The sequence below is a fragment of the Leuciscus leuciscus genome (assembly GCF_965113295.1).
Source record: "Leuciscus leuciscus genome assembly, chromosome: 15".
Classification (NCBI taxonomy): domain Eukaryota; kingdom Metazoa; phylum Chordata; class Actinopteri; order Cypriniformes; family Leuciscidae; genus Leuciscus; species Leuciscus leuciscus.
The window spans coordinates 29,331,645-29,354,339 of record NC_138739.1 but is presented as its reverse complement, the minus strand read 5'-3'; the positions used below and the strand labels follow the sequence as shown (position 1 = coordinate 29,354,339).

The 22,695-nt window shown below is 38.4% G+C and overlaps 2 protein-coding genes across 5 annotated transcripts in view; one reads left to right on the top strand and one right to left on the bottom strand.

Annotated features, from left to right (window-relative positions):
* The window catches only part of unc13a (unc-13 homolog A (C. elegans)), a 52,891-nt gene extending 30,196 nt beyond the window's left edge, over positions 1-22,695 (bottom strand). For all 4 annotated transcript variants that reach the window (XM_082138802.1, XM_082138804.1, XM_082138803.1 and 1 more), the window contains exons 1-14: positions 22,370-22,695; positions 8,859-8,888; positions 8,674-8,773; positions 6,517-6,634; positions 5,962-6,085; positions 5,799-5,869; positions 5,544-5,598; positions 5,020-5,049; positions 4,626-4,821; positions 3,708-3,827; positions 1,427-2,170; positions 1,228-1,321; positions 390-436; positions 54-132 (exon numbers count right to left, since the gene is read on the bottom strand). In XM_082138802.1, the coding sequence (XP_081994928.1) occupies positions 54-132; positions 390-436; positions 1,228-1,321; positions 1,427-2,170; positions 3,708-3,827; positions 4,626-4,821; positions 5,020-5,049; positions 5,544-5,598; positions 5,799-5,869; positions 5,962-6,085; positions 6,517-6,634; positions 8,674-8,773; positions 8,859-8,888; positions 22,370-22,391 (1,830 nt within the window). In that variant the 5' untranslated portion in view covers positions 22,392-22,695. The remainder of the gene's footprint in view (positions 1-53; positions 133-389; positions 437-1,227; positions 1,322-1,426; positions 2,171-3,707; positions 3,828-4,625; positions 4,822-5,019; positions 5,050-5,543; positions 5,599-5,798; positions 5,870-5,961; positions 6,086-6,516; positions 6,635-8,673; positions 8,774-8,858; positions 8,889-22,369) is intronic.
* LOC309475044 (uncharacterized protein) lies at positions 14,702-19,212 on the top strand. The gene is made up of 6 exons (XM_082137652.1): positions 14,702-14,817; positions 15,309-15,673; positions 15,749-15,815; positions 17,026-17,194; positions 17,636-19,062; positions 19,192-19,212. The coding sequence occupies exons 2-5, from the start codon at positions 15,491-15,493 to the stop codon at positions 17,763-17,765; spliced, it is 549 nt and encodes a 182-aa protein (XP_081993778.1). The 5' UTR covers positions 14,702-14,817; positions 15,309-15,490; the 3' UTR covers positions 17,766-19,062; positions 19,192-19,212.

The following is a 22,695-nucleotide window of genomic DNA, read 5'->3' as shown; positions in this document are numbered from 1 at the left end:
AGCAATGGTTTGGTTGAAACTTTGACGTACTAAAGCGGGGGTGTGTGACTCACCAGGTCTCGGACGAGAGGGATGGCCTTCCTCTTGCGTAGGTCAGGCATGCTGTCTATGCTGTAGAGAGCACCTCCAGGCCTGCGGATCAAACGGGTAAATGTATTTTATTAATATATATGTATATTATTAAAATTAATGACTATTTGAAAAATAGGGGTCTTTTTTCTTATAATCTTTAAAAAAAAGAGTATTTTCCATAGAGATTCCTAATGCTTCAGGTACTTTCCAATATTTAAATGTTTATATACATTATATATCATCTAAAGCATGATGTTTGAATAGCTCAAATGTTTAGCTGCTCTGAAAAAGAGCTGCAGTCCTCTGGTGACACTCACCCTGCTTGCAAAAAGAGTGATGCAAGTCCCGGAGTCTCACCTCGAGCCTGTGGACAACAGAGAGTGACAGAGGGATCAGTGACAGAGCTCCATATATCTCCTATTAATTCATCCAGTAAACCATATTCATTTTCTTTTCAATATCCATGCAGACCTCACAATGTAATTTCAAAGATATAATTTGTATTACAGAAAAAAAGACCATTGTCTGTTTTGATTGGACCCAGAAAGAGCCTGCAGTCAGCCGATCTCATTGACGTCAGCTGCAGGCCTCTCTCATGATTAGACCGGATTTGCCGGACATCTTTATCTCAATCATCATTATTCTATCATAACTCCATGTGTATCTCAGAGAAAGCACGCCATAGCCATCGGTCAAAAATGCGTTTACTTCGGACCCTCACATTGCCACACCCACCTTTCAGACTGCTTGTCCAACTTCGGCAAAGCAGGGAAGAGTATGACAATCGCTATTGCAATGACAAAAAACTGAAAGAAAAAACACACAAAAACAAAAACAAATGGGGTGGAACACAAAAAGGGGCAAGGTACAACATCTCAAAACGAAAACAGGTTTTAGAAACATACGTAACAGTAAAATGTAAAACTGAAAAGTAAGTGACAAAAGTAACATGAAATGGAGAAGACAGCAAGAAAAAGGACAACAACAAAGGGCAGAACTAACCAAAGACTAGAGACCCAATGTTGGCCAACAGAACCAACTGAATAGGCATAAGCTGGCAAACTTTGATTTAAAAGGTTACTGAATTTCTATGTACTTGGAAGAAGCTGATCAAACAAATCAATTTCAGGCTTCACAACTTCAGACTTCACATACCTCCTGCAGCTGAAGGCGAACCCTATTGAAGAGTCGTAGCCAGTTGGCTTTGGCCCTTACAGCAGGGTCCACAGGTGGCTCCAGCTTTGGTGCGCTGGGAAAAGATGGTGAAATTATTAGATTTAACTTGTATCCAGTAAAATGTCATGAAAGGCTACAGCTTATCCAAGCTTTCAAGGAATCAGCATATGGAGCTTACCTCTCAGGAGGAGACTCCTTCTCTTGTTCTGGTTCAGGTGAGATCTCAGCGGCAGAGGTGGGCAAGGGCTCCTCTGTATGAGCTGCCAGCTTGCCTACAGGCATTGGGACCATCTCTGGCTCCAACTCTGAGACCCGTGGTGGGGTTGAGGTACGAGGTACCTTGGCAAAGACATCAAGTGGCTGTTGTAGGGGTGGTGACTCTAGTTTAGGCTCCATGGTCTGAAATGGTGGTTGGGATTGCGGGGGCTGTTGCTGGTGTATGGAAGCCTGTTTTTCCAGGGGTGGACGGCTGGTCGCCTCAGGAGCCAACGTTGGGGCAGTGCTGGTTGGGGTAGGGGTGTAGGGTGGCTCCTGCTCTTCACTGAGAGTACCATCCAATGGATAAAGGTCTTCATCCACTTCATACACCATTCCTTCCTCTTCCTCCTCATAGGGGTACTCCCCTTCATCCTGCTGGTAGATCTCGCCATCCTCTTCATCGTAGATTGCACCTTCTTCACCGCCATCTTTGACGTACTCCCCATCATCACTGTAGACGCCCTGCGGCTCATCCGGGTCCCAGACGGGTGAGTCTTTACCATAGCTAACAGAGGAATGGCAGGAATGGTAGGAGTCGTTCTCATCGTAGAACTCTACGGAACCACGGAAGCTCTCACCATCCTCTGGGCCGAACTCTTCACTGAGTTGGGAGCTGCCGCGGCTCAGCTCACCCGAGGACGCATAGCGACTACTGCCAGTGGGGCTGCGGGAGTAAAGAACTGTCAGTTATATTAAGTCATGGAAGAAAGAAGGTGGGCGACTGCTTATATACAGATTGAAGGGCAGTAAAAAGAGAGTTTGAGGCAGGAACAACCAACAACAGAGGAGAAGGACACTTGTCAGCTAATAGAAGTCTCTCCCTGCTGAAAACAACAGCTTAAACCTGCCAAAGACGGTTTTCTGCTCTTACTTGGTCTTCCAGAAGTAAGGTCGGTAGACCAGCTCAAACCAGCTCAGACAAGCAAACAAATTAAGGTTGGTTTAAGGTGTTTTCTTCAGCAGGAAAATAATTTCTGCTGGATGCATGTATGAGTGCAGGTAAGATGGTGAGAGAAAACGAGACGGAGTCCTGAGGCTCATTTGAGGGAGTCGAAGGAAAAAACTCACATAAACATATGAACTCAGAAATAGCTATTTCACAATCTCAGACCAAACACAAAAAAAGTTAAGATAAGACGGCAGTGAGAAGAGTTGTCAGTGGACAAATACGTCCAGGTGGACATCAGAAAGAACAACACATAAAAAAAGAGACACTGAGCTCACACAAAAAAGGGGGTGCAGCATTTTCCTGTTAAGAAAGGCTTTTTATCCTCACTGATGAATAGGCCAATTATTTATAGAGAATGAGAGAATGGAATGAGTAAGAAAAGACGCACTGCCACACACACACACACACATTATCGATTATGGGACGTAAGGTTAAGAAATGCATGAAGAATCAGAAGCGAAAGAGATGAGGTGTGTAATAGGCTGTGAGCCAAAAAGCGTCTGGGCTTCAGACTGGAGGAAATACAAGAGCCATGGGACACACACACAATTACACACACAATGCTTCTGTCAAGCCTTTCTGCCAATTAGTCATATATCCTTGTCACCTTTTCTAACTCCCTAGCACACAAACCCATAAATTCCCAAGACACAGCTTTATTTCACACAACATCTTCCACACAACACATTTTGTCTTTCAGTAAGGTTTGGTTCATGAGAAACGGAGAGGGTAAATCAGTGATATGTACATTCCATGGACTCTGTCAAAATCAGCGACATGGTCCCGCCTGCTGCCCACACACAGCATAGTGTGTCTAAAGGATATGTAATTAGCGCACACTAGACTTTCGGAATTACAGCGCTATTCTCTAACTCTGTCAGGTATAAAGCAGCCAAATAACAGACTTCACAAAACTGCACCAAATTCCGATTACACGGTACAAAAGACACAAGAAAAAGCTTGTGAAGTGTATGGGTTGGTTACCTAATAACACGCGACAGACCATTAACAGGTACACAGCAATCATGATAGAGGACAAAGAATACAAAGAGGTATAGATAAAATATATCAATAGATCATGTATGTAAAAGAAGGATTGTTGCGCATGCATGGCAAGCATAGCGAGGACCACAGGACCAGACAAGTCCAATTCCACGACATCATCACAGCGGGACGGAATCACAGGCTGGAGCAGGAAGAAGAGCAGGAGGAGGTGGAAGAGGGTGGAGGTGTAGGAGCTACGGAGACCCACCTATCAGAGAGCGAGTGCCTACTGTCTAAGGAGTACTGGCGGCTGGTCCGCCTGCTCGAGCCAGAAGCCGAATCGAGATCGCTGCGGCCGTTGGTGGCGGAGTCTAAACTATCATAGCGTCTGGTGGGAGGGAAGGGGATGGGAGAGGCAGGAAGAGGAGGAGCATGAGAAATGTCTTTTTTATTCATTTTTCATCTCACCTCATCAGGCCACATTGGAAGGAAAATGACCCAACTTAAGGCAATGTTTAACCAAGCTGCTAAGAGACTCATATCAAAAGCATCACTTTGGGATCAGGATCTGTCTATTAATAAGACTTTATAAAGGATTCAAGAGGCTTTGAAAGAGGCCCTGTCCCAATAGGCGCACTTGATGTTGATTTACAGTCTCAAGGCCTTCTCTCCCACAGCTGGGTGGCCCCTTTGTTGTTATAGTTTTCAGAAAGGCTGCTCTAGGTTTTCTGGGGCTGTTATGCATCCCTTTAGGTGAAGACTTCTTAGGGGACTATTACCCAACATTCTGAATGGTAACTTGACTCGGAGAAGGACCCCGAGACCATAAGGTGCCATTTGGGACAGGGCCAGAGTCTCAGAGCACAAAGTCTCCAGCATGCAATGCAAGAATGTTGGGAATAGCACTTTTGTAAGACAAAATGTTCAGGAAATAAAAGCTCGTTTTGAAGTGAACTGGGCAAAAAACGAGCAATTGAGGGGAAATGTTGCATTCATTCATATCAGTGGCACCAGTGTGGCTCCAAACCCATGAAGTGTACACAATGACTACTCATTCAATCCTTGAATGACTGTATAGTCATCAATGCATAGGAATAAGAACAGAGGAAAGTTGTACAGAAACAGTGAATGCTATTACCAACTAGCATTAGCAATAATACTGCACCCAGGAATTGGGAAAATGTACCTAATAGCTCTCTGGTTATCATAATCGTAGTCGTTAGTGTCGTTGTAACGGGAGCCATGGTGCATGTTTCGGATGGGGTATTGGTGCATGGATGCGTTGGGCTGAGAAGTGGTGTAGAATGGAGGTGGGATGCTGTTGCTGGTTTCGCTGCGGTAATCACTGTCTCGATCATCCACAGCACTGTCTGGATCATCATCTGAGGAGCAAGTGCAGATTTTAAATGTAAATTGTGTGGATTAACCCTAAAATCTGATTGTTTAATAGGAATGTTCCAGGACCAAAATGTTGTTGATCCACAAACCCATCATACTTGAGTAAACAAAGTAAGTCCACCAGCAAGCATCAATAAAAGTTTTCTGCATATATATTTTTTTTTTAAACAAAGCTTACTTACTTTGTTGGTCCCCCCATAGACTCCAGTTACCTATGAAAACAATAAGTCAAGACAAATATTAGAAGTAGGCCAGAAAATCGGTGATGAAAATATATCTTTGTGGAACACATGCCTCTGTTTGACCATGAACAAGCAGCTTATTATAAACTATAAATTTGAGTTGTGAAATTACTAGGTGTGACATGGCAGTGCACAGTGCATGAGAGTGACCTTGCCTGTGCACGCTAAGTGCTAATGGTTAATAGCTCTGATGTGAAGTAATAAAAACATGGCCTGTTCACAAGCCAAAGCCACTCTAACAAGCCACTCCCCCTTATCCCACCCAGGCTTCAGATATGGCTGAATACGGTCCAGGAAATCTGCACCATGATGATAAGCCATCCATCAAGTGCTCAGAGATAAAGTAAACTCACATTGGACCTGCTGATGGGGTGATTGGTCTTCTAATGAGGTTCTGTACACATTAACCTACCAAGGGGCCATGTAATTTATAGTGTGAGAGTGAGTTGCGCTTGAAAGCTCACAGCACTGAGTTGATGGCATTGGAAGTGGTCTCTCGTGCTCCTCCTGGTATGTGTACTGCAAAATGAGCAAACAGAAATTATTGGCAAGCCAGTTTGAACAGATAAAAGTCTTTGTTTAATTAGGTCAGTAGTTCAAAAAATGCTGTTCAGGTCTCAGGCATTTCTCTGACAGACTCAAATTAATGCATGTTCTGCCCTTGGGCTCTGGGGAGGACAGTAAACACAACAAGACTGGAGTTGAATAAGAAGACTCACATCTTGGTCCCTCATGGCATTGAGCTGCTCCAATTTCTTGGCCCAGTATCGAGCTTCCTCCTCTGGTATATCTAGAAGTATGAAAGCCATAAGTTAGCATCAAAACTTAGCACAAGCAGTGACCAAATACAATATTGGAGAAAGTAATAAACAGCAAGGATACCTAATGGGAGTTCGAATCGTGTATCCAAAAGCACTCGATGAAAGGTGGGATCTTTGGTGCCGCAGATCTCATTTTCAGCCATGATGACCTGGGAGTCTAAAGTCAACCATTGTCCTGGACCTTCCTACAACACAATAGAAAAAGAAACAGTGGTATATCTGCTATCAGAGACAAAGCTGTCAGTACATTTGGTTGGATCAACTAGAGAGGTACATAACTCTACCTGCTTAGGGTAATTTAGCTAAAGTTGCAAGTTTATCACCGCAAAGCCTTGCAACTTTATCACCTTAAAAAGGCCACTTAATCCCAGATTGCTCCAGGGACACTGTCCTTCAAAGTGAACATTTTATGCCAACATTGTAGAAACAAATTCCACTGGTGCCGGTTCATCTAATAAATTTTAACTGGTAAGAAATTTTAACAAATATCAACACAGAGTCAAACAGGAAATGAGAGCCAATGGCAGGCATCAGCTACAGATCTCTACATATAGCTCTACAGAGAGTGAGAAAAGATGCAAGCTGTTGGGGGCCAGGCCGGCCATCTGGGCTGTACCTCATTCGACTGTCGAATGCTGTGCAAAGGGATCCACAATGTGCCAACCATGGTGTCCCAGATCAGTCCTTTGTTCCATACCTCCACTGTCAGGCCCAGATCCAGCCTGTTAATCTCACTAGAAGATGGAGTGATGGGTAAATTTGAGAAAAAAGAGAGATGGACAGAGAAATGAATATATAGTATGACGATATGGATACTACACTCTGTTAGGAAGGTTCCATATATCTTCAGTTAATAACAACCTCGCACATAAAATAAAGAGCCCTTAGGCAAAAGTTGCTTAGTTACTTATATGAAATTCACAAAAAAAAAAAAAACATTTTTGAAATACTGTGGAGAAACTGCATGACTCAGTAGTTTCATTTAGATTAGACATGCTGAAAAAAACAGACCCCAGAGAATAGAAAAGGACAAAAAAAGATAAATTTGAACAGAGGCACAATATTAATGGAAAAAGAAACAGAAAATAGCAAGAAAAACCCAACAGGGTGTAGACAATAACGCCATCTGTGCCTTGGGCCTCTCCAGTCACACTCCACAAGACTACACTCTCTAAAGCAGCATCAAATCCTAATAATAGCCTCAAATTTTACTTTAAAACCAATCCCTCTCAAAGACCATGGGGGCTAATCTTGGAGACAGTGGAGGCACCGCGTTAGACATTGCATAGCGAGATAAAGAGTAACTGAAGCAGATCTGGCTTATAGATGACTCAAGATGAGGTTGGCAAAAAATTTGCAGGTATCATTAATTTAGAACAAACCAATAATGCTAAGCAGGAGCACTAACAATTGCTTTGTTTTGCTTAGTGAGCTCCACTATTTAAATATTTTATGTCTACTAGTTTACTGTATCTACTCACCCAGGACAATCACAAGACATATTTCATCTTAAGTTAATAAGACAAGATTTATTGCATTCAGTGGTAGGCAACGTCTGGGCCCTTGAGGGTGAAACCATTAGGGGTAATACTTGACTGCCATTACCTAGGGGATGCCAACTGTTAAATAAGAAAACAGAAATAGCCCCTACATCAAGGTTCTTATAAGCCTCAAAACACCCTACGCAAGTTCGTGAACACAAATGTTTACATTCGTATTGCATTTCCCAGCGCTGGCACTAGGGAAAGCACATTAAGGGCCATATCATACACCTGGCGCAATGCAGCACCAAGCGCGGCGCAAGTGTTTTTTGCTGGTTTGAGCCCGACACAGTAATCATTTTCACGTCCTGCGCAACGTTGTTTAAATAGCAAATGCATTTGCGCCGATTTGTGCGCCCATGGCCTGAAAACGCAGGTCTGAAAACGAGGTGTGTTCAGGTGCATTCTTGGCGCGTTGCTATTTTGAGGCAACTGAAATAGACTGCAACTGGCTTTTAAAGGAAATGGGAAATTACACTCTGATTGTTTTTTTTGCACGTTACGCCTAAAACACAACCATTACTAATTAAAGGTGGTATCAGTGATTTCAGGCCCAAAAATATTTTTATTTTATAAACAAATGGTTTAGCCAAACACTCAAAACCAAAACAAATAGTGTTCCAACCAATCACCGACAGGGGGAGGGTGTTGTGAGGTTTTGTGCTCGTGGACGGCTGCACGCGAAGTCAGAGCTGAAGAAAAAGCTGGCTCAAAACCTCACAACACCCTCCCCCTGTCGGTGATTGGTTGGAACACTATTTGTTTTGGTTTTGAGTGTTTGGCTAAACCATTTGTTTATGTGTGCAGATCTCAGAGCCTAGGCTGCCTACAGAGACGCGTTTTTTTGACGGCATGCTTATGGGGCGGGCAGCTAGCGGATCGTTAGGAAAGATTAGATGAATGTGATAAAAATATTTTTGGGCCTGAAATCACTGATACCACCTTTAAGAGAATAGAGACAACCCTTTTAGACCATGCGCTTGGCGCGCAGACCATTTTTCCCATCGTTAAACTAGCAAAAGTGGATTCGGACACGCCCTATTTGCACTTGCGCCGTGCGCTTTAGACTGCGCGCTTAGATCGTTAAAATAGGGCCCTATGTATGTACAATGGGACCTTATGCTTTCAATGCATTGGCCAAACATTTGCATCAGCATGTTTGCTAACTTGCATAAAATGTCTTGCCCATCTTTTTTTCTTTTACTGCTAAGAGAAAGAGAAGTGGAACTCACAACATGAAGTCCTGTTCCCAACATGGCTGACTACCTCGCACGGCTATAGTGGTGCTTTTCACGTTCTGAACCTTCAGTGACACGTAGGTGTTGAATTTTTCTGCATGAAAATAACATTTTATTACAAAACACAACAGATAGGTTACATGTGTGGAAAGCTAGTTATACTGAGACTTCAGGCATACCTTGTGGTCCATCGAGCTTGGCTTTCTTCACTGTAATAGAGAGAGACGTGTATGTAAATAAGTGATAAACATAGGTATTAAAAATAATCACACTTTACATATCAGGCAGCGCATTTGAGATCCAATGTCAGCACATTTGCATTTGTGCAAGTGGAATTCCTCAAGGCCCTAGACTCCAGTTTGCAGCAATTTATTTTCTTTCAGGGAGAGAGTGGCAATTGCACAACAGTTTGAACAAACAAAAAAATACTACCATGTTTTTTCCTACTGTAATGTTTAAACAGGCAAAACAAATAAATAATAATAATAATTTTTTTTGGACATGGTCCAATGGAACTGCAATGTTTTCTGGCATCAATACTAGATTTGTGGATATGTTGCATAGTGGTACCATGGTAAATAAATATGATAATAATTAAATTTCCACAATATGAGGTGAATTTATGTTTACCTGATATCAAAGGACCATGGAATTACCATCCAATACTATCACTGTACCATGGTACTACCACAGTACTTTTTTGTAAGTGTTGTTAAAGAGAAATAAACATGAAAACCTTATAAAGGCTTTAAAACCAGCATGTCAAGCAGCAACAACAAAAAATCATAGAGCTCAGCAAAGAAACGAATTATCCAATACACAAATTTCTTACAGATTATTACAGATTATATTATTTCTTACAGAAAATTTGAGTGGTTATGAAACTGCAGAGATGACTAGAGAGGCCGTCACTGTCAATTATGCTTAGGGGAAATCTGAAAAAAAAAAACTGTTCTCCAACTGAGCTTCTTTTCAAAGCCGAGTGACGTCAACGGCCCCATTCATAATTCATATTCCCCTACTCAGTGTGAAGCATCCTCGGGTTAAGGGGACCTTAAAATAATTCAGAGCCTTCCATTGTAATCCTTCAGTCAGCGTTCCTCTCTAAATTCAGTGCAGAATTTTTCCCTTCCTCAAAAACGGCTACTGGTTGACACTTTTAACCGCTGAGAGTAGCTTTAAGTTATAATGAATGATTATACACTGTAAAAAAAATCTAAACCTCCCCAACTCAAAATGTTCTAGTGACTGGTCATATCTACATTTTTCAATTGGCCCAAGTGAAATTCTGTAAATTATCAAATTAAATTTACCGAATTTTGCTTGGGCCAATTGAAAAATTTAGATGTGACCAATCACTAGAAAATTGATTTGGGGAGGTTAGACATTTTTTACAGTGTATGAACATATGAGTCAGGGGCTTTTGAAAAACTGATGATATCACAAGCAAACCAAATGGAAATAGTCACGTTGCATTTATGTGTTTGCCAACACACTGCAAATTATCACTTGAACGTTGAACATTGAGCATCAGTTCCCTGCAGAGAAGAAGATATGTTAGTGTGAGTTTGGTGTTAGTTAAACTGGCAGATCAGATTAGTCAAAATTGGTTAAAGATAGTTAACAAGCATGATCTTTCCGATAAACCGGACTGATCAAGGAGGTCTTGCTGGTTAAGCTACAGTAGTTAGGAAGCCTAGTGGGGACACTAGCATTCAAAACACTGAAATTTGATGGGTTGAATGATGTTCCAAGAGTGCTAATAGCTCCAGATGAGATAGTTCCAGAAAAGAGAAGACAATGTGAGCAGAACAGCATGGAATAAGCACGGGAAGAGGAGTTCGCCCAAAGTAGTTGGTGTACAGTCGACGTCATGTAAAACCCATAATCAGCATAGTATGTGCGTGCTGTATGTATGCAGCCCGATTTTTCTAACCACACACACTCTGTATGCTCAGCTCGCACATGCACCTTGTATTTTGCCCTTATTAGTTCATCCACAAGGGGGCAACAAGTTCGCGCTGCAACTGCTCCAGAAAATGCAGGAACACAGCTGTGCCCTATAGATAACGATGTGATTGCAAACAAATTGAGTTAAGGACCTTAACCGATTTTAAAACTGTGGGAGACCACAGACATAAGGGCAGTTTCAACTAATTTTTAGCATTATAATCCTCCGAATGCACACATTAGACACATTCGCCGAGAACGCGAGTCAACACACCCGTCGACTGTAACATTTTCACAGTGAGACGAGATCTCACAGAGACTCGCGAGATCAAACGTGACTCAAGAAGAAAAACGAATGGGATCGACGTCGTTAGCGCGTTAGTTTTGTTTTACGGGAAGAAAAACAAAGGAGAAAAAAGGAATACGGGTGATCTTCTTTCTCAATAATCCGTGTATCATTCGTTCAGTCGTTTTTTGAATTAATATTGAATATAGAAAAATGAGAAAACGGTCCCTTTTTCGTTTTTTCATTTTTTACAAAAAAAACGAAAAACAAGAATTCAGCTGGATTTCTCGTTTTTCGTTCTCAGTTAGAAAAATGAATAAACAGCTTGAATATTCGATTTCTACACGTGGGCGGGAATTAAACGCCCCTTTCCTCTGATTTGTCAGCCGAAGATCAAACTGTTCCGTCATCAGTTCTGCACAGCAGAATAAGAGTCCTCCGTTGTGCGGATTCTTAACGTGTTTATTGCAACTACATTTAATCTTTTTCTCATCAAACCACCAGACTAACGAATGTCTTGACACAACCCGTACCGGGGAATAGACTAGATAGGGCTTTCTTCTGTGTATATATAAATTCACCTACGATTTGCATCAGCCGGCTGTTAGCCTATATTGTCGCACTCGCCCAGTAATTAATATATATATATATATATATATATATATATATATATATATATATATATATATATATATATATATAAATTAAGATATAAATCAATATAATTAGTTGTAAATTAAATATTTTTAACACTAATACAAAAAGAAAAGAATAATGCATTGACTATATAATTGGCCTATATTAACGTTAACGTATAAACTGTCATTCAGACTGACTAGCCTATCTAACAACTGGAGAAGTTTTATGATGTAGGCCTTGTGTTTCATTAAAATGTATTATAATTTATATCTCTAGGATGCGCGCTTGTGCGTGGCGCGCCGGGTCATGTTGAGAGGGAAACGCGCGCGTCACATCGTTGTAAAAAAAGCATATTCATAAATAGTGTAAAAGACCGGTAAATAAAATACAACATTAACATTATAAACACTATTAATAACATAATATGCGTATTTTAACGAGAAACTGAAACTGTACAGGAGCAGACGTTGGTTTCGGGCATCTCTCATTCGTCCAGTAGCCTATCCATATTTGCAATGTAACATTTGGATGCTAATTAATAATGTAAAGAAGGCTTCGTACTTCATTCGAGTCCCAATACTACACGTAAATCAGCATCTCCACAGCAAGGGAAATTAGTTTGGAATGTCAACAGACCAATTAAGCAGAATAACGTTTTATATGTTTGGTTGACTGTTTTATTTTAATAACGAACAGGCTGCGACACCCGACATCACTTGGATGTGTTGCTCAACAGGGGATTTAATAGCTACTGTCGTTTAATACTCTCATTCGAAACAGTAACATTATATGTCTATTTGTGTACTTTCAAAATGACTACAACATATCATATGCCTTTGAAATTATTATATAAGAATAATTATTATTATAAATGATTATTATATTCTTTCTGGCGCACACCAAAAATCAACCAAAATAGCCTACAGCCAATAGCCTTCTTGGCGCGCCTATATATTTTTGAAGGTCAACATTAAGATTAATCACAGCGTGCTTGTTAAAAAAAAAAACCCTGTGACTTGACTTTACAATCCGGAAAATAGCAAATTATTTCACGGACCCCCTGGCACTTGAGAACTCCTGGTCTACACAGAAGAAAGCCCCGTCTAGTCTATTCCCCGGTACGGGTTGTGTCGAGACATTCGTTAGTCTGGTTATTTGATGAGAAAAAGATTAAATGTAGTTGCAATAAATGCGTTAGGAATCCGCACAACGGAGGACTCTTATTCTGCTGTGCAGAACTGATGACGGAACAGTTTGATCTTCGGCTGACAAATCAGAGGAAATGGGCGTTTAATTCCCGCCCACGTGTAGAAATCGAATATTCAAGCTGTTTATTCATTTTTCTAACTGAGAACGAAAAACGAGAAATCCAGCTGAATTCTTGTTTTTCGTTTTTTTGTAAAAAATGAAAAAACGAAAAAGGAACCGTTTTCTTATTTTTCTATATTCAATATTAATTCAAAAAACGACTGAACGAATGATACACGGATTCTCAATACTCCACTTTTATGGCATGTGTGTGGCTGGCAAGTTTTTAGCTATAGAAGCACGCAACATCCGGTTGGTGAAGCTTGCTCGCTCTCACTGGCTATTGCAGGTATCACGTTGAAGGCCCTGTCCCAAATGGCACACTTCATGTGGACTTACAGCGGCAAGTCCGTGAGACCGTAGGGTGTCCCATTTGTCATTTTAGAGACACGAAAGTACGGACTCAGGAAGACCGCGAGTGCTTAGGGTGACATTTGGGACAGGGCCAGAGGCAGTCAGATCAAGAGTCGTAAATATCAAACGATTTGGGATCATGCTGGCTCCGATACGATTGGGAGCAGTAAAATAATCGTAATGACACCACACAATTGAGGATTTGGACAAAAAGTTGGTTGCGAGAAGCCTCAAATCGGGAAACCCTTCGAAGGGATTAAGGCATAGGGATAAGCCCTTCAGAATGGAACGCAGGGTATGACAGGCTCAAAATGATCAACCGCTGCACCTCCGCTCAAAGTTCCCGCTCACGATTCACCGCTGCCTCCGCCCCGTCTCTGCCAGGGTTTCCTCTCTCATGCTCCCACGCACCATTTCCTGCCATGTGGCTGGCATGCACGTGTGCTGCCTCTTTATCTCTTCCCCTCTTCCTCTCGCGCTCCATTAATCTCTCTGTGTAGCCGAGCATGGGCAGAGCGAGCTATATCCTGACACTAAAAATAACCACTTAGGGGTGAATTTGAGAGAAGGGTTTTTTGGGGTGGGGGGCTAAAAGCTTGGCATAAAGGGATGATATTAAAACATGCATCAAAGAAAGCTTGGATTTACCATGTAGGCATTTAAAGCAATCCATCAGGGATGAACTGCAATCTGAAAACTAATTATCTGCATGCAGGAATTTGATGGAATAAAGCTGTTTTTCTCTGTGGAGGGAAGCGTATGCAATATATTATATGTTACTGTAGTATAATTTATATACTTTTATAGTATTATTAAGGATTTTTTATTATATATATATATTCCATTTTCCATTTTATTATGTGTTTTTTTCATTTTTATCAGTGTTTTCGTTTTATATATATTTATATAGGCCTATATATATTATATTTTGTTTGATTTTCAGTTTTAGTCATTTTGGTACTTAATTCTTTTTTAAATTATAGGTAATTGACAAGGCAACATTTCTGTAATTTACACTGTTAAAAATTGCTGTAGTTTTTACAGTAAATATTTACAATAGACTACTGTATTTTAAAATTTACAGTATTACTGTATTTTGCCATGTGGGAGCATGCATGTTCCTATGACTTGTGGAAACATGGTTATGCAGTAAATGCTACTGGATATCATGCATACCACTGTACATTTATTTTATTTATTTTTTTTTAAGAAAAAAAAAACGGTTGCAAAAGTTTTGGCGCTTCACAAGTCAATAACACTAAAGTAATAGTCAACTGTAATAAATACAGCATTTTTTAGCGAATTATTTACACCATTTAAACTCTGACATTTGATTATATAACGTACACCTCTAGTACTTTAAAACTGTTGGCTTTTAAAAACTCCCATTATTAAACAACGACATCGGCGTAGCGCAGTGCGTGTGATGTCATTTCGTCAATCGTCATCTTCAGTGGACATCTTGGGAGTTGCGAGCGACCGTTGGGACTTTCCACGCGGTGCATCATCATCACAACTCAATTTTCGCGCTCACCTCATGCGCGCTACGTTTACCGGAGGAGGACGAGGACGAGGACCTCGAATGAGAGTGAGACGAAGAGGTGTGTAACGTTAGCTAGTAATTCATGCTTTAGTGTAAACGTGAAATCCTGTTAACGTTACATCCACAATATATTAACTATTATTTGTATTTTGTGACGTTGCAAAATGGATAATCTAGATTATTTGTCCAATTTTAAGATACTGAATTTGCTTGATGAGTCCAGACACAGATGAACGATTAAGTTAACTTAGCCGGCTAACGTTAACTGTTATATTTTCTTCACCGTGAAAGTGTGGCCGTGCTGTCATTTTACTATTACATTTTTGATAACTGTTCGGTATAAAATGATTTTACATTGTTGTTGGTAGTAGACATGTAAGTTTTTTTTTTTTTTTTTGCAGTTGAACATGTTCTGTCACTTTTGTAATAATGAGAGCAGTACAATTTTGGAAAGCAGTTTTGTGTAGCATGTGAAATTGCATAGAAATGTGCCTAAATCAGGATTTAGATGTGGTGTACCTGATTGCCCACATATTTTGTCTCTCTCAGTAAATTTGAAAGTCTGGAGCCAATAAAGGAGAACTTCACAAGTTGATGGAGGTCACATATTACCGTCAGCGTCACCTCCGCCACTGTCTGAACTAAAGAACTCATGGCCTTACCTGTTTTGTCTGAAGGGGATCTTTTTACATTTCCAATTGCTTACTGACATCTCACTGCTACAAAAAATAATGGAGAGCATTGAAGGGAAAGGAAAGAGGATTCTAAGATTTTTTCAAGAAAAGCCAACAAACAATGAGGTGTGTGCTGTTCTGTCGAAGTATCAAGAGGGAAATTCTCTTGTCCTGTGCATCTTGCAACTCTTAATGGCCCATTTTAAAGAGAGAACAGAATCCCTTATAATTGAAGCTGATGTAAGTATAACATTTAGATTTTTAATGTCTTAAAGATTTAATTGTAATGCTAAATTTATTTTTGTTTTTTTTCAGGCAGCAGCAACTGCAGCCGACATGGAAAGAGAGGGATTACCGGATTCACCCGCACTGATCATCCAAGGTTTTTTGCTTTTACTTTGTGTCTTTGTCTCCATATACACTTTTCTTTGCTCTCTAGCTTTTAAATGGATAACTGTTTGTCCTGTACTGTTTTTTTTTCTTCTCACTTTAATGGCCATTTTAAAAATACAATTTTGCCTCCTCTGTTCCTGTATTCTATTTCACAATTCTATTCTCATTCCTATATTCCTTCCATAGTTAGCTCTACCTGTGCCCTGTTTTTTTTATTTTTATCTCTGAACCATTCTCTCTCATTAGTAACAAAAATCCTTATTAGTAACATTAATCTTCATTATAAATCCATAGTTTATAGTGTCTTTATCTAAAAATAAAAAATTACATCATGATTTACTCACCCACAAGCCATCCTAGGTGTATATGACTTTTCTCTTTCAGACAAATACAATCAGTTATTTTAAAGAATGTCCTGGCTCTTCCAAGCTTTATAATGGCAGTGAATGGAGGATGAGATTTTAAAGCTCTAAAAAGTGCATCATCCATCATAAAAGTAATCCAGGAAAAAGTAACTCCAGGGGGTAAATAAAGGCCCTCTGAAGCGAAGCGATGTGTTTGTGTAAGTAAAATATACATTGTTAAACTAAAGTCGACTTATGCCAAAAGAAAGTAACTCCTGACATGATGTATAGTGTAAGCTTTAACGCCTCTCGTGGTTCAAACAAATAGGGCTGTGTAACAAACTCAAGGTCTTCTCTTATATAGAAATCCTCAGAAATTTGTCTTTAAAAATTATTGGTTTAGACTTCTTTTTTTTTTTTTTTTTTCTATCCTCTGCGCTTATGTGTTCTTCGTTGCGTCAGGTCAGAGTTCACTCTTTCGCCATAAATATGCTGAAAGCTAGATATTTTAATTTATATGGTTTTAAATATGGATATTTTTCTTAAACAAATGCATCGCAGTCATGTGGAGTACTTTTATGATCGATGGATGCACTTTTTTGGGCTTCAAAATCTTGGCCGTCATTCACTACCATTATAAAGCTTGGAAGAGCTAAGACATTTTTTTAATATAACTCCGATTGCAATTGTCTGAAAGAAGAAAGTAATTTACTCCTAGGATAGCTTTAGTAAATCATGGTAATTTTCACTTCATTTCATTTTCAGACTATCCGTTTATCATGAGCTACCCATGAACCATACTTTTACAACACTTATTAATCTATGCCCTGCCGTATTTTAATTTTTTTTTTATAGGTGAATCCATGACCCCAAGCAAGTGGATGTTGTCAGTCGAAAGGGAAGTTGTCCTGGGCCCATTTTCAGAGGCATTTGTTGAGGGCCTGGCAGCATTGTTTGCGACCTATTACAACTTAAATCTTGCTTATCAGGATGACGCTGCATGCACGCTGGAATTTATTCAGAGGTATTTCAGAGCATAAAATCTTACTCAATATTTATTGTGGACTTTCAAATTTTCTTGACTTTTTTTTTTTTTTTTAGGTTTTCAATTTAGGATAGTTTATCAGGATTAGATATTTTATGGAAAAGTTTTCAAATTAACAAAAAAAAATTGCTAACCACACACTGAATAGAGAATTATTTTATTCACTGCATGAATAACCACATCTAAAATTACTAAAATTAAATCTGTATAATAATGATATAATCTGTACATTTTGTTTATTGCAAACATGGAAGGCTAAATATTTTTATATTAACATTTTTGATAAAATTAAATATGACCCTAACTCTTCATTAATTGAAATTAAATGTAATTTATGAGTTGTCTGACAAATTTTGTATTTTATTGTTTGAGTGTATACTGTTTTTTTGATAATTGGGTGTTGTGTGTTTTTTTTCACAGAGGACTTGTGGGCATTAACCCGGAAACTGGATCAAAAGTTGCTGCTGGAAACAAGAAAATGCATGAAATGAACCCACATGTATGCACACTGTTACGGAAACTAATGGACTCTGAATGGCTTGCCATTTAAACAAAAGTATTCCAATGGAATTGATACAAGAGACTCTGACCTGATTTCCAAGTTCATGATTGAGGTTCAATACATTCTTGCCTTTTTTTATGGATTTGGCAAATTAAAGGTAGGCACAGTTCAAACCATTCAGTCATACTTTAGGGATGTGTGCCCTGTATAGTTGATACTTAAAGGATTAGTTCACCTCAAAATGAAAATTTCCTGATAATTTACTCATCCCAATGCCATCCAAGATGTTCATGTCTTTCTTTCTTCAGTGGAAAATAAATAAAGTTTTTTGAGGAAACCATTTCAGGATTTGTATCCACACAATGGATTTCAATCGCAACCAACATGTTGAAGTCCAAATCAATGCAGTTTCAAAGGGCTTTAAAGTGCTTCAAACGGCTCTCCACGATCCAAGCTGAGGAATGGGGTCTTATCTAGCGAAACGATCGGTCATAAAAAAATAAAAAAGTATATACTTTTTAACCACAATTGTTTGTCTTGTGCTGGTCTGCTACGCGCCAGGCATTACGTCATCACGTTGGAAAGGTCACGGGTCACGTCATCGGTCTAAGTTATTTGTCTGTGTATTCCGGTTCAGAAAGGTAGGGAAGGGCGAAAAATTTATTAATTTTCTCCTCCAACTTCAAAATCGTCCGACATCTTTGTTTAATTTTTTTCGTGACCTTTCCAACGTGATGAAGTAATACGTAGCGCATCTCGGAGATGGTACAAGATGGGCATTTGTGGTTAAAAAGTATATATGTGTGTGTGTGTGTATATATATATATAAATTATTTTTTTTAATGACCGACCGTTTCGCTATACAAGACCCTATTCCTCCGCTGGGATCGTGCAGAGCCGTTTGAAGCACTTTAAAGCCCTTTGAAACTGCATTGATTTGGACTTCAACATGTTGGTTGCGATTGAAATCCATTGTGTGGATACAAATCCTGAAATGTTTTCCTCAAAAAACTTTATTTATTTTCCACTGAAGAAAGAAAGACATGAACATCTTGGATGGCATTGGGGTGAGTAAATTATCAGGAAATTTTCAGTGGTTCTTTCCAAGGCTAAAGCCTTTCATTTAATCTCCATTTTTGTTTCTCCCAATATATTTTGGAATCTGGTGCTTATGTTAAATAGCCATTATTGCACAATAAATTTGTTATATTAATGAAAACCTGTTATTGTGAGTTTTATTTGACAAAAAGGCTGAAACAGCAAACGTATACACACAGCAGTGAAAAATCTCAAATGTAGTTAGTGAATTGATTTCCACAGCAAATGCTCTAATTTACTGTAAAATGTATAGCAGTACATGTAAGTTCATTGTTGCTCTTGTAATTTTACTTGCATTCATAAACATTATTTCGACTGTAATTTTAACATTATTTCGACTGTAAGACTGTAAAAACAATTTTACAGCATATGTAAGGCAGTGTGCTGTGTTTTTTACGGTACAATTGTAGTTAATGATTTACAGTGCTCTTGTAAATTTTACAGTCTTACTGGCAACCAAAGTTGCCAGTAAGTTACTGTAAATTTTACAGTACAATTGTAGTTAGTGATTTACAGGACTCTTGTAAATTTTACAGTCTTACTGGCAACCAAAGTTGCCAGTAAGTTGCTGTAAATTTTACAGTAAATTTTTTACAGTGTATGTATTTTAAGTTTAATGATATTTATATTTTATTTTATTGCAGCCTTATTTCAATAACAGAAAACATCACCAACTACTGGCCTGGCATGAATAATACAGCGTTTTCAGTCGTTTTTTGGGGATCTGTGTGAACGGGATAATTTTGATAACGTTGTCGTCTGTACGCGAAAAACACAAAGAAAACACTTTTCCGTTTTTAGTACATCGTTGTAGTGTAAACGTACCCTAAGACCACTATAGATTCAGTGTTATTTTTCTCATGAATGTAAATATCAAAGAAATATTGTATAAATTAGGTGACGGGCTGTGATTTTGCAGTTGCGTATGAATATTTTCTAATAGGCTATAACTACAGAGAAACAGTGCTAAATTATACATGGTAACTGTTGTTAGTGTTAACTACAATTCAGTCATAGGAAGTTAAATAGGCAGTTCTATTAAATTATTAATATGAAACGATCTGTGGCCCCCGCCCTTTAAAGGAAGAGTTCACTCAGAAATGAAAATCTCATAATTTACTCACTCTTGAGTCCTTTCAAAAACTTATACAAAAATCTTTTTCCTTGAGGAACACATATGAAGATGTTTAGTAGAACACCCAGGCTGTTCTTTTCCATACGATGAAAGGCAATGGTTTGATTGTATGGAAAAGTCAATGGACTAAATGGTGATATTTTTTTCTTTTTTGGTGATTCATTTAATCTACTCATTCCATACTGTGTCACAATTTCCAGATTTTAAATAACAGTCTAGAATATTTTTCTTTTATACAAACCAGACGTTTTAAACCCAGCTTAGAAATGGCACATTTAAATTCCCTGAAAACTGGCGATTGGTTATGCAAGAGGAATTCAAGACTTTTAACTTCAAAACACATCCAGGGGGAATTAGGCAAGCCTTACAGTACATCTGCTCAGGTTACTGCGGCAGGCGCCAAGCATGATGCCAGTCTGTGTGACACACACCCACTGTCACTTTCGGACGCTGGTTGTGAATCTGCTGCCTGTTTAATTACAGAGTGGTGGCAGACGTGCCATGGATCAGAATGTCTGTGTGGGATGTGTTCAAAGAAACATGGCTTACAGGATCGTTCAGAATTCTGAGTCTCCTACAACAGATCTTCTACAACAGACCAATCTGATTTGCATGTCATCTTGCGTTAAATGGCAATCAAGAACTGAGTAAGGCACGCGAACATGGGCAAGTGGCCCATTGCACATGGCAGACCAAAAAGGCTAACAGTAAGTGCATGTGGAAGACATTCGGCCAAAAGATTTACACCGTCCCTCTCTATTCATACTCTCAGACAAAACCCAGGGACCCCTAATATAAAAAAAATCTCAAATCTAGGACGCATAACACTGGTCAGCACAATATTAACATGAGCTAAGAATAAACTAGAATTTCGCAGCATTTTTGATCTTGGTTATTGTTATTTTCCACATATACACATGAAATATGTATTACACATAAAACATGAGAATACGCAAATATGTGTTAAAAAAACATTAACATAAAAAATAGCAACCAAAGCTAAAATTATTAAATGAAAGTTCAGCTAAATGTGTCATTGTGCATAACATTTTTATAATAAAACAATCATACAAAACATTACAACGGCAACAAAAGCTAATATTAAGAAACATGACAGCAGTCTCATTGTCCCTCATTTTTAATATTAAAATATTTTTTTAAATATATAAAAAAAAATTATTACAAAAGAAAACAATATTACTTAAATGTCAAATCGATTAATCACAATTAATCGCACATAAAATGTTTTTTGTTGATATGACATGTGTGTATATATATATATATATGTGTGTGTGTGTATACACCTATATATGTATGTATATATATATATATTATATACATATATTATATAAACAAAAACTTTTATGTTAGATGTGATTAATTGCGATTAATCGATTTGCCGATTAATCGACAGCACTAATACAATATGAATGAAATTTAAAATTAAATTAAATTAAATATTTAAAAATAATTCTGTACACCAATAGTGATTATTTTAATGCTTTTGCGAATAAAATATTATTATAACATTTTATTATATTATTATATATTATATTATTATAATTTTACACAATAGGGGGTCCCTGGTCTGTCCCTCTATCCACAAACGGGGTCTCTGATTTATATATCTGTCCATTTATCAATTTAGACCATATAATGATTTTAAATGTTTTGTATTTTGTATTTTATTTTTGCTACTTGTAAGCGTACTTAAGTAGAATAAATGCAGCAATTACAACAAAGAAAATAACACCTGTAATGTTGTCATCTGCCATGAACGCTTTGAACTATAAAGCCATTTTACGCCCGTACAGTAAACACAGTTAAAAATAGATGTATCATACATCAAAGTAGATCCCATCTGAGCAGGGGAGAAAAAGCTTTTGGAATATCAAGGGAACACACCCCTGAATACTAGCTGCATTTAAAACACGGGCGGATTCAATGTACTGATATCCCTGTGCATTTCTAGAAACAAACTGCACATTTTATACAATAAATAAATAAATACTTGTAGTCTAAATAAAGCGATAGGAGGACTTAGTTATTAAGCTAAAATACTAAAAAGAGGCATTGCACAGATGATACACTCCTTCTACCTGACATTTCACACTGTCTTTAACACAGTTCCGCTTCTGTTGCATGAATACAAACCAATAATAATATTAAACTCCACCGAAGAAGAATATTTATCCGATTATTGATCAGAATATTCATTCTTGAAAGCACGTAAGGCTCCTAAAAACTATGCATTTAATTAAATGCGGTATTAGGTGATTTGTTAAAGACAGTATTTTTCAAATACAATATCATTTTTTTAACCCTTAATATGTCTAAAGATATACAATCAATGTATATAACGCATAACCAACAGCTGGTAGGCTATTTAATGCATCCAAATATGAAAGAATGCACTTACCTCCAACACACAGCAGTGACATCTCTTTATTTATTATTATCCGCGCCCTTTTGAGTTAGCTTGGATAATAAAACTGTTTTTAAAAACGATTTATTTGATTTTTTTTTATATGTTGAGAAACCTCCCCTTCTTGTTACCAAACTCTACCCCACAATATATAAAAATAACCACTCCGAATCCTTCAGATAATTCAATCCGAGGGCGTTTTTCAACCACCCTCTCGATGTAGACCGCTGTTATCCGGGCTGTGAGTGAATGTTAGCGCTGTTTTTTCAGCCGCTCGTAACGCGCCGCACAGCCATCTTGTTCAGTTCAGCACCGCCGCC